This window comes from Orbicella faveolata, unplaced genomic scaffold (genome assembly GCF_042242905.1).
Source record: "Orbicella faveolata isolate gen_17 unplaced genomic scaffold, um_ofav_v1 contig_46, whole genome shotgun sequence".
Classification (NCBI taxonomy): Eukaryota; Metazoa; Cnidaria; class Anthozoa; order Scleractinia; family Merulinidae; genus Orbicella; species Orbicella faveolata.
The window spans coordinates 716,456-727,500 of NW_028301576.1; the positions used below are offsets into that span (position 1 = coordinate 716,456).

Sequence of the window (11,045 nt, forward strand, 5' to 3'; positions counted from 1 at the left end):
CTATGTAGCAATATACCGGCACAGTACACCTGCAGTCGTGAAGTCTGAATGTTCTGTATTTTTAAATTCAATTCTAGTTTCCAGAAGCATTCATTGATATGCATGGAGTCTCCGAACTTTCGTTGCAAAAGCGACCACCCTGCTAAAGACTAACTAAAGAAAACACGTGCTCATAAAATATAATTCAATTCCTAGGGGTTCCAATTTAAGGAGTGTTTGATTCAGACAACTTTCAGAAGTTAGCAACTTGCTAAGACTCCGGGCACTGATCAGTCATATTGAGAACCACTTCACCAGGTTAGGATATCTTGGAAAATTTTTATTTATTTATTTATTTATTTATTTATTTATTACAATCTATGGTTAAAAAGCCAAAGGATAATCTGTAAGGAAGTCCTAAACCCCATATAAAAACAGATCACCTATAAAATAATAAATTTTGCTTCATGTCAAACTTTCTCGATCCCAGTTTTAATTCCACTCCATAGCGCACAGTTTTATATTTTTAAAAGCGCATTTGAAGATGCATACTGACAAGAGATACTCTTGATACCGATTAATTTTGCACTATATTAGTTCAGTTTGTTCGTTTTCTACAACACGTCGCAACAATAAGCTTTAAGTGTTACAGGACGGCTAGAAATTACTGAAATGAACGAAAATGTCTTCGTCAAAACAACAACAGGCCAAAGTAGGCCCTTCCATAAATATCCGGACATTTTTTTGGATATTTGGAATAAGTTTCCGATATATTTAGAAAATTTAGAGATATTTAGAAATATTTGTAGTTTTTTGGGCCTACTCTGGTGTTTTCTTCGCTATTTTCTTGGAACAATAGTCAATACTATGCCAGAAACAGTCCAGGTCAGCGATTTCCCACTTGAAGAATGTATTCCATATCACCAAGAGATTATGATCATGGTCTCTCAGTAACAGTAAAAAAGCTATACTAGCCTACCAACAGACTCCCGGCGAGGACGGAGAAAAAGTTTTGCGAGCAAAGTGATCCGACGAGCGCGAAACTAAAGAATTCAGAGAGCGAAGTGATCGGGGCTCGCCCGAAGTTCGCCCTTGCTTGGAGCCTGTTCGTAGGCTACACTAAAACCACTGCAAGAAAAGTTTAAAAAATCTTAGCCTAAGTGTTTCAAGATCAGTTTTATTTTTAAAACAAAAACAAGAGATTTTTGGACGGTTTTTCGAGATATTTAGAAAATGTTTTGTGATGTTAAGAAAAATTTTTGAGATTTTCCGGCGAGATATTTAAGCGATTTTACGTGATATTTGTGGAAAGACCTGGACCAAAGCTAGCGTCGTATTGTTGCTATGTTACCGGGGTAAACAGAATACAAGACTGCTAATGGAGAAACGAAGCGAATCGGATTACCTAGGCGCCCGGCCTCAGACCAGAAATGACCAATCGACTATATTTTCCTTATTAAACTGAAGCAGTTATTGTTCTAAATGTCTCTCGCTGAGGCATGACAGTTATAAAAGCCTTCCTCAAAACAGTACGCGTCTTTAATTTTTTTGCAGAAAGTCTTGAAAGTCAAAGAATATGAACCTGTCACAGTCAGGCTTTATAGGTATATGTACTGACAGATACTTGGAATATCGGAGGAGGCAGTTAATTTAAGCTGACACTCAGTCTGGATTTCTTTTAGCACTTTCTCTTTCATTGCAACAGAGCTTGAGCGCTACACTGCTGAAAGGTCTGACGCTTGTTTTCAAACTTAATACCCCTGCTGATTACTCACGCGCTTTCAGACTGACTTGACTTAAGAGGGTTTTGGTAAATCCTTTGACTTCCTTTTCAAAGGCCATTCCGCGGTTGAATCCCTTCATACTTGAAGCTCAGTGATTTTCATCGAATATCCTAAAAGCCTTGGCTCTCTAACTCACGTATTAGAGTACCATGTTGGTAAAGCCCAGTGACCGGTAATGAATACTCACGGCAGGTTCTTTTTGTCCGCATTCAGTGGAGCGAACTTGAGCGAGAGCGTTCATGTGTAGAGAGCTAGCGAGTCGCACAACCAGTCAGTGTTGTATAAATATTCATTTCGTAACTGAACTAAGCGATCTGGAATGTAGAGAACGCATATGGGGGCTTGTTTGTCCTAAACGGGTCGCTTCACCTCCGTAATTACTGTGAAGAGACCATGATGCCACTTCAATGCTCTGAGAACTTTTGTTTTTGTTTGCAAAACAGATCAGTGGTTGCCGCGCGTTGAAAGGTCTTTTTAGCTAATTGTAGTCGATAGGGAACAAAATTAAATATCAGAGTGCTATTGTAGGCTTTCACCAGAAAATTAGCGAAAGTTAATTAGTTTAATTAATTGCAAAAGCCATAGAAATCCGATATTGCTTCATAAAGTCTTATTAATAAAAAAATTTTCACGTATGTCTGTTAAAGGATTAACATGTAGATGTGTAGGAGGAGTAAATGCTTGTGGAATGTCTTAAAAGGCGAGACAAATTCGCGTTGTAACAGGCTGAATTTGTATTCACCATGCAAAAATTGAAAGCAGAACGCTTAGGAAGCATGTGATCACAATGTTGACATCTTCATGGGTCAGAAAAAAAAAGCACGTTAGAAGTTTTCATGTAAGAAATCGCTCGAGAAAAATACAAAGTCAATAATGTCAGATATTATCATATAAAACGTTAGGTTCAATTTCATATTAACTTGTTTGAATTCGAGTATGAAATACTTGAAAAAATTAAAACTATATTCCTCGGTGATAAGTTTTCTTTATTGTCACAACCTCAGACTTTGTACCGCAGATATTTAGAGCGGTCAATGAAGTAGATGAGCACTGTAAACAGGCTGAAATGCTACTTAAGCGGCGTTTTCCCTGAGCAAAGCAAATTCTTTCCTCATACCGCGTTAACAAAACTGCCCACTGACCCATATAGTTATACCCCTTGACAAGGCACCGAGTTAAATATTTGGGAAACTATCTTTGAAATATCTTGCGTTGTTTAGCTACTTTTGTTTTCCAATGGGCTCAATGATTTTTGCGCGTGATCGACCAAGCGGGAGGCTATTGAACCGACTAAAAACCAATAAATATTTTATAATGAGCAAAATTAACCAAAACAAAAACATGTTGTGCGGCAAATATTAAATTAGCAAGTTTTGTGCTGTCGGTAAAGCTTGAATAGCAGAAAGGAAAAGAGGGGTTTCCTCGGAACCTTTTGTACTTCGCACATTGATTGTCACAGGCCAATAATTATGTCAATTAACTTGGCAAAGCGACCCATTGAAAGGCCAATCAAACATCAATTTTTCCATTGCGAGGCGTCACGATTGGCTGGTTGCTTTTCTTGCCTAATTGATACTTTGGTGTTAATAGGGCGTGTCTGACGTCACCTCTAACCACGTGATTGGTTCAAGACGACACCGTATACCGCAATACGATGCAGAGCGAAAATCGTCCGCTCTCTCACTCTGGCTTGGCAGGCCGTGATCAAGGATGAAGATGGCGAAGGATCTCGAGTACTGCGACGAAGAAGATATACTTGCTGATGAAATTAACGAGGAACGGGATCCTAATTTTGTGGAGGAAAGATTTCGCGTAGATCGCCGTAAACTGGAGCAAATGCTTCAAGGTCAGGCTCTTCTGAAATCAGAGGAACTTGCGATTTCTATTTACTCTGGATTGTATTTTGCTTTGATAATCAGCTGAATTTTATGTTGCTGTTTATAATTTTTAGCTGCCGTGGAGGGATGTGGGCAAACAGGCGAGGAGTTCTTTCAGAAGGTTAGAGAAGGTCAAATTATCATTTATAATTCTCCACATAGTTACAGCTGGGAAATGAAATTGTTTTGCGGTGGTATGTTTCGTAGATTATGGAGGAAACAGCGACAACCATAACATGGCCCTCTAAACTCAAGATCGGAGCAAAATCCAAGAAAGGTGAGTCAGTGAACAACTTGTGAGTTTATTAAGGGTGGCTTGATGCGTTTTACTTTCCACTGGCCCTGAAAAAAATCACTCTCAGTGAGAAGACAAGAGCAGTGTTCTTGGTTGACAGGGTACTGTATTAATTTAGTACGGGTCAGATACTCAAAACTATTGTGGACTGAAGTGGAGACAGAGTTTGTTTTGATTCGTTTGACTGGCTGGCCCGCTGTTCCACTGCGAACATTTAACAACGAGAATTTCGACAGTGGGAAATTAAACGAAACGATTCATTTACTTTTATTAGTTCCTTTAGTTTCGGGAAGAGCCTTGTTTTGCTGTTAATGATACCAGCAACAGCTTTTGTGTTGCTTAGAATAATTTTCTTTTGTGGTTAATTTCCATTGTCTCGTGCTTTTCTTTCCAACGATAAGCAGCGCGATTGTATCTGTGTTTATTCTTAGAACTATTCCTTCAGGCAATCTATGAGTTTGACGATGCGAGACGAAAATCGCGTTTGTCCTCTCCATCCTCGTCGTTTTGACCCTTGCATTTCCGAACGAAAAAATAATTTCTCGTGAGCCTTTTTGGAAACGGGATTTTTTGTTTCATAGAAACAAACTGTTTAATACGGCGGGGAGAGACTATACTCCACTGGTTCTATTTCTACCTCGATCTGTTTTGCAGTTAGTTTTCCATAGATACCGCTATTAACTCGACGTCGTAATATTATTTGGTTGTGTTCCAGCATTGTTTCATTCCCAACCTATTTTACTATTATACTCGGCTTTAACTGATAGAGAGTTTACAAGTCTCATGATGTTTTCGCTCAAATATGTTCTTTCCAATATCTTATCCTCGCCCAAGCGCAGTATCAATCTGTGGGCCGGTCGTGGCACGCTCTGGAAAATTTTGTTTGGCAATCGTCAAGTGTTGTTCGATTTTGTTTAGGAAGAACAAGTCGCCAGTGTTTACTTGGAGTAATGTATGTTTGCCTTTATTCGAAGGAATTGAGCTACTACAGGCAGTAAAAATCTTATTTTCACTACAATCAATTAGCTCACGGATGTCGAAAGTGAATTATTCGTTTCAATTTGTTAGTAAATGGAGTCATTCATGCATGTTTTTTCCAACTGGGAATATTTCACGGCGACGACACGCTTGCTGGAGCGAGTCACGCACGCTAAGTGACCTTATGCCCCTCGTTTAATCAAGCCTTTGTTGCTTACATTTCCCAGCACGAACGTAATAACCATCAGCGTCTCGACGATATGGGATGGCAAATAAAATTACTCGATAACTATATAGCAATCTTTTCTATCGCGTGCTTTGATGTCGTGTGCCGAGATGTTCACATTACCGTATTTGATGTCAAATTAGTCGGAAATGAAAGCACGAGTTCGAAATTCGGTTCGTTGCCGATTCTTCAGTAAGATGGCGTCGCGCGGTATATTTGATAATGTTCTCTATGTATTTATGAACTTTGGAAGTAAACAATAGGGTTTATTTGCTTCGTTTGACGTTATTTCAAAGCGTAGAGCCGAAGTAGAAGTCTCTCGGCACGTGTCAAAGGTGTTAATTTGATGTTCGACGGGAGTTTTGAACTACCTTACTTTTAAATATTTTTGTTAGGTTTAAACCCGTGCAAATTGATATCAACAAACAATGGCTTTGCTGCGATGCATTTTATGGAATGCTAGTTTATCGATGGTCATAATTGTGTTGTAAACATGCGTCGACTGAGACACCAGTTATGTGGCTGAATAAAATCTCATCATACTTGAGGAACATTAAAACATACCGGTGATCTTTACGCTCAGCAACTAAGGAAGTATCCACCAAAATGCAGTAATTAAGTTGTGAGTTAAGATGATTATTTTTCTTAGTGAAACACAACTGATCGTACATTTTTGAGCAAGTTAATTGTTACCTGTGTGGGACATGAGCTATAAACATAAATAATCTCGGAGTGTATCAACCTTGAAGGTAAATAATTCTCAGATTATGGCTCTGTGTTTGTAGTTTACTTCATTATATAGTGTTAAATTGTGGCAAAGTGTAAGTGAAGAGAAGACGGCTGTAGGAGGATGGTGGGCAAAGTCCCTTTTCAGATTAAACTTGACCTGACCCAACCTCAAGTGTATTTTTTCTCAAAAACAGCTCAGTGCAGAAAGCAGAACAAATTGAAACATAATAGTTGTTATTTTTACACTCTGCTATCTACTCTCATCATAGAGCTTGCATAGATTAAGAGTTTAGGATGTCTCTGATCAGTCAGCCTTTTCAGCGCATTGGGGACAAAGAACAAAATTAAATAAATTATCCTTCAATTATATACCGAAAAACAAACTACGACACATGAAAGTCAACAGTGTTTAAATGTTTGGTTCAGAGTGGTTGAGTTAAGATGTATGTGCATGTAAATGCCTGAAAGTGTAAATAAATGACCAATGTTTAGTTCTTTAGGAATTCACACACATATGTCTAGCTCTACTGTCCTTTCACTGGCACTTGTCACTTGTTTGTCATGTCATTCAAATCAACAAACTTCGAACATGAGCATGATTCATGCCAGTACAAACCAACCTAAGTTTCTCTTGCTCCCCTGAAACTTGTCCTGTGGTTGGTTGAAAACTCTTAGGTGTCCTTGGTTTATGTGCTTCAGGACTGAAGCCAGGAAAAATTAGGAATGAGGCATCTATTTATGTCCCTGAAAGAATTATGACTGAGGTAATGTGCATGGTTAAATTCTCTTCTTAGGTATTTAGGGTGTTTATGATGACTCTAAACAATAACAACAACAACAACAACAATGACTGAGGCAAGTGCCTTGATTGGTTTTCCTGTTACTAGCTATGGCCCTGTGCATGGGCTGTTAGGCTGCGATGCAACTTTTTGGTGGTTCACTTGCTTTGCGTAACCTGTTTGAATTTAAAGTTGAAGATGTCGTTACCTTTTGAAAAATACCATTTGCAACATCCTCAATAATTATTGGTCATGGTTCGGAACACATTCAAAATGATAAGTGGACCTTGTACCCATGGCTTACCCCTTTCACAATGAGAGGCTGCAAAAATACTCCAATCACTCTAATATGGATGTAAGGGGCAGAACAAAGTGGCCATGTTAGAGAGGGGTCTGTGTTATAAAGATCACACTTATAATGTCATTGCAAAGGCTCCATTGACGGCACTTGCATGAAGTGTTTTTCCAGTCAAAACCTACTCAAGCATGTCCTTGAGGTGCATCTAAATTGTATAATAGCCATTCAGTGGTCACAGTCACACTATTGCATGTTATTCTACAAGACATCAGCTGTGGAGCTTGGTCTTCAAAGGACTAGAAATCCCACTGATAAGTGGTGATAACTAATGTTACTTTTGGTTGCTGTTCATCTACATTATAGAACAAATAGTAAACTGCATTGAATACAAAATTATCACTGGTTTATCAGTGATAAAGAGGTTATGCTTAAGTGAAAATTCACTGGGGGGTCGACATTTAGTTGCCAGTGTCTGTATTAGAGAGCCTCTGCATAACAAAAGATTTTTATGGAAATTGTATGCCAAAAAATTGGGCATTTTGCTGGGACCATGGGTACTGCTGGTCTGTATAAATAAGCATCTGTATAAGGAGGGGTTCGATTTGCTAGTCATACCCCTCTTACCAGTTTAATATAATACAGCAATGGAATCAACACATATTCATCTTTGCAGTGCATGGTAAATTGAATTAGGCATTTCATGTTAAAATCCATTTTTTTCAAACGGAGTCCTGCTGATTCTCAGAATGAAGCAATATGTATACAACTTACACAATTTTTAGCATCATTAGTAGCAATATCGTTCAGCAGGGGTTTTAAGTTTTATATCTAAGTTTCCAATTAATATAATTAATATTTTTTTCTTTTTTTGTGAGAAATTTGCAAATTTTAGTACACTTTTAATTACAAAGCAAATTGTGTTAATTTTTTTCCTTTTTATCTTTGTTTTGCATCTTGATATTTAACAATGTACTCTTCGAACATCGTTCATGAAATAGTAATTGTTTTTGTTTATAATGTTGTGTCTTGTAGACAAGATGGTGTCATGATTTTGTTATATACATTTTCTATATCTTTTTGCTTTATAGTTTTATTCTTATTACTTTTTTGATATCATAATCAGATATTTGATAAATAAATTGTAACACTGGAGTTGTCAGTTTGCAAAGTATCGATTTTTGCAGGGACAAACTATAGTACGGCCTCATAGGTATAATTTGTGCTAAGTGAATTAAAAGTAATGCAATATGATTACATAGCTGGAGCTGTTCTTCATGTAAACTGACCCTTTTCATTGAAAATGAAGCCATATCCTTTTCATTTGTTTGCATTGGCAAAGAGAAAGTTTTATGTGGAGTAATGATAACAGTTCCTCAAAGACCATCTGCTCTGTGAAACTTTATTAAATTATATGAAGTCTTGGGAATATGCCAACTCAATTTTCTTGTGGTATCCTTATTTACTTTGAAACTTAAACTGTTTTTCTTAAGCAGATATATTTTACTGTACTTTTTTCTTGTTACTATTGTTTGTCTCAATAGTGTGATAGTTTGTGTCAAAGACCTGTGCTTTGGGGAGAAACACAGTTTTACAGGTCTATATAAAGGAGCGCTAGTTTTCAATTCTCACTGTTTGATTGAAATTAAGCCTTGGTATTCATTGTGCTTGTTCATTGCATTTTTCTTGCATAACAATTCTCACAGAGAAGCAGAAGTGTTTACAAACAGGCTCTATAGTTCTTGTATAATATTTAAAACCCAAAAAAGTTGTCTTTGAGTTAAAGAAAAAGAGGTGTTTTACGATAACTGCTGAAATTCTCGCGTACTCATTGGCTAATTTTTATTGTCAATAAGTTGACAGACACATGAATTTATGATTTATGCGATGTGTCAACAAGCGAGAGTGGACAATTTGACAATTTGTTATCATGTAAAACAAATTGATGTCAGTTTTTAATGCATGTGTCCTGTTATTGACAATGAGCTACAGCTATCGCCTCGTGGATCCACAGTTACTTTGACAGTGTTATGATGAAAATCATGATCAATAACAAAACAGACACATGAAAAACTGACATCAATTTGTTAAATTGATGGTGATTGAAAAATATGAAAAAAACAGGCAACACAAAAGAAGGAACAGCAATTACTACAATTAGAGCAGTTTTCATTGGAGTGTTGAAAGTAATTAGACAATTACTTTGGTTTTGGTTTTGGTTTAACTACGGTTTGAGATTGGCTGAGTAGTCTGATTGGTGAGTAATTAATTTAATCATTCTGCAATTATTTATAATTAATATACTGCAATTTTATCGCCTGTTATTCAGATCCACATATTAAGGTAGAAGGCCTGCCTGATTCTGTACGACTAGCAAAAGAGAAAGTCATGGCAGTCTTGGATACAAAGGTATACTAGAGATTAAAATAGTATTCTTAGAAAAGCTTTTTGAATCATTGTCAACTCTGTAAGGCCTCAGGTGCATTACACTGTATTTCTGTGCACAGTTGAGCCGCATGTTTGTTGACCATTCCTTGATTTTGATGTCTCCTTTATAGTCGAGCAGGGTGACACTTAAAATGGATGTATCTCATACTGACCATTCACATATTATTGGCAAAGGAGGAGGGAACATCAGGCGAGGTGTATATATTTCCATAATATTGATATTAATACACAATATATGATTTCTTAAATTTGGGTCATCATGTACAGCAATAGCGTAATAATGTACCTGCCATTAATTCTCACACCTTAGTGTGAGTCTTTCACCTGTGGGTCTCAAAATTTGATCTCATGCCAGTGCATCCCTGCAGGTTAATTTATTACACCCAGCTGAAAATATGCTTTTAAGAAATACATAAACTGGGACTGATGCAAAAAAGAAAAACCCTTTAATGTAAATTATGGTATGCCTCTCCAAATTCTCTGATTTTCATGGGAAAAGTTACTTTTGACAATGTTATGATTGATAAAACACATCCTGGTACTGCGACCAAAAAATCTTCAAAATGTTTTCTGAAATCGTTGGAACATCCTCAGAAATTTTTGGACCTCTTCACTTATGCTGGCTCTTTTCTCAACATTCCTGGCACAACTGCTACTCCAAAAAATTAGGGTAGCTCTAAACTGTTGATAACTATAATTTGGCAGGGAAAATGGTTTGTTATTGTGCAAGAACCAGTTTAAGAAGTAACCTGCTAAGTCCCCTGGATGGAACCATTCACCACAGCTACAGATCTACCCCAGTATGGTACATGTAGTTCTCTATTTTCTTAATAATATTGTTAATAATTTTGTGCAGTTATGCAGGATACTGGATGCCATATTCACTTTCCTGATTCAAACAGAGGAACAACAAATGAAAAGAGCAATCAAGTAGGGTATTGTTATCGCTAATACATACTTACATAATGATTTATTATTTCAAGTTTTAGAGGTAACTTAATTAATATGTGTGCTTATAAGTTCATCAATTCAGGGAGTTTTTAAATGCCTTTTTATCAATCAGCACGGTTTGCATTTTTAAGAGGGTACTCAGAGATGCCAACCTAACTTTAACTTTAATTACTTATTAAATTACTTATAAGAATTGAAATGTGAGAGTTAACTGATTTTACCTCTTCTCCAGCCTAAAAATGTTCTGCTGATCCAACCATGTAATCATGTCATATATCCCACAAATTTCCCAGATTTGGCTAACTTAAGAGTAAAAGTAGGCTTAATTTATTCATGACTCACAAAGGATTAAAAAGAAAATCTGGTTTAATTATGTAATTATTATAGTTATAAATGTAGTGTAACTCTTATGTTGAGTTGCTCTCAAATTCCTTTGTTTAAATCCAGATTAAGTGTATGTGTGAATGGGACCTAAGACATGTCATGAGAACATTCCTCTGACAGTTCTGAGCAAAACTCATAGCATCTAAATTGGCCAAGTTTGTCAGTGTTGAAATGTTCTAAGCATGCCTCTACTTGCAGGTTTCAATTGCTGGTCAACCCTTAGATGTGGAAAGTGCACGACAACAGATCAGGGTAATTGCTCAGATGCATTGTTATGTGATATTTGATAAAATTGGTAGTAACTATGGGCAGTTTTTACA

The 11,045-nt window shown here is 36.9% G+C and overlaps 1 protein-coding gene across 2 annotated transcripts in view; it reads left to right on the forward strand.

The window, feature by feature from the left end:
• Positions 1-3,380: 3,380 nt before the first annotated feature.
• LOC110051654 (protein bicaudal C homolog 1-B-like) overlaps positions 3,381-11,045 on the forward strand; it is a 26,815-nt gene continuing 19,150 nt past the window's right edge. Inside the window, exons 1-7 of one of the 2 annotated variants that reach the window (XM_089277315.1) lie at positions 3,381-3,609; positions 3,715-3,761; positions 3,848-3,917; positions 9,272-9,351; positions 9,501-9,585; positions 10,247-10,320; positions 10,924-10,977. In XM_089277315.1, coding sequence (XP_089133441.1) covers positions 3,474-3,609; positions 3,715-3,761; positions 3,848-3,917; positions 9,272-9,351; positions 9,501-9,585; positions 10,247-10,320; positions 10,924-10,977 — 546 coding nt within the window. In that variant the 5' untranslated portion in view covers positions 3,381-3,473. The remainder of the gene's footprint in view (positions 3,610-3,714; positions 3,762-3,847; positions 3,918-9,271; positions 9,352-9,500; positions 9,586-10,246; positions 10,321-10,923; positions 10,978-11,045) is intronic. The other variant, XM_020757703.2, reaches the window with a different exon arrangement.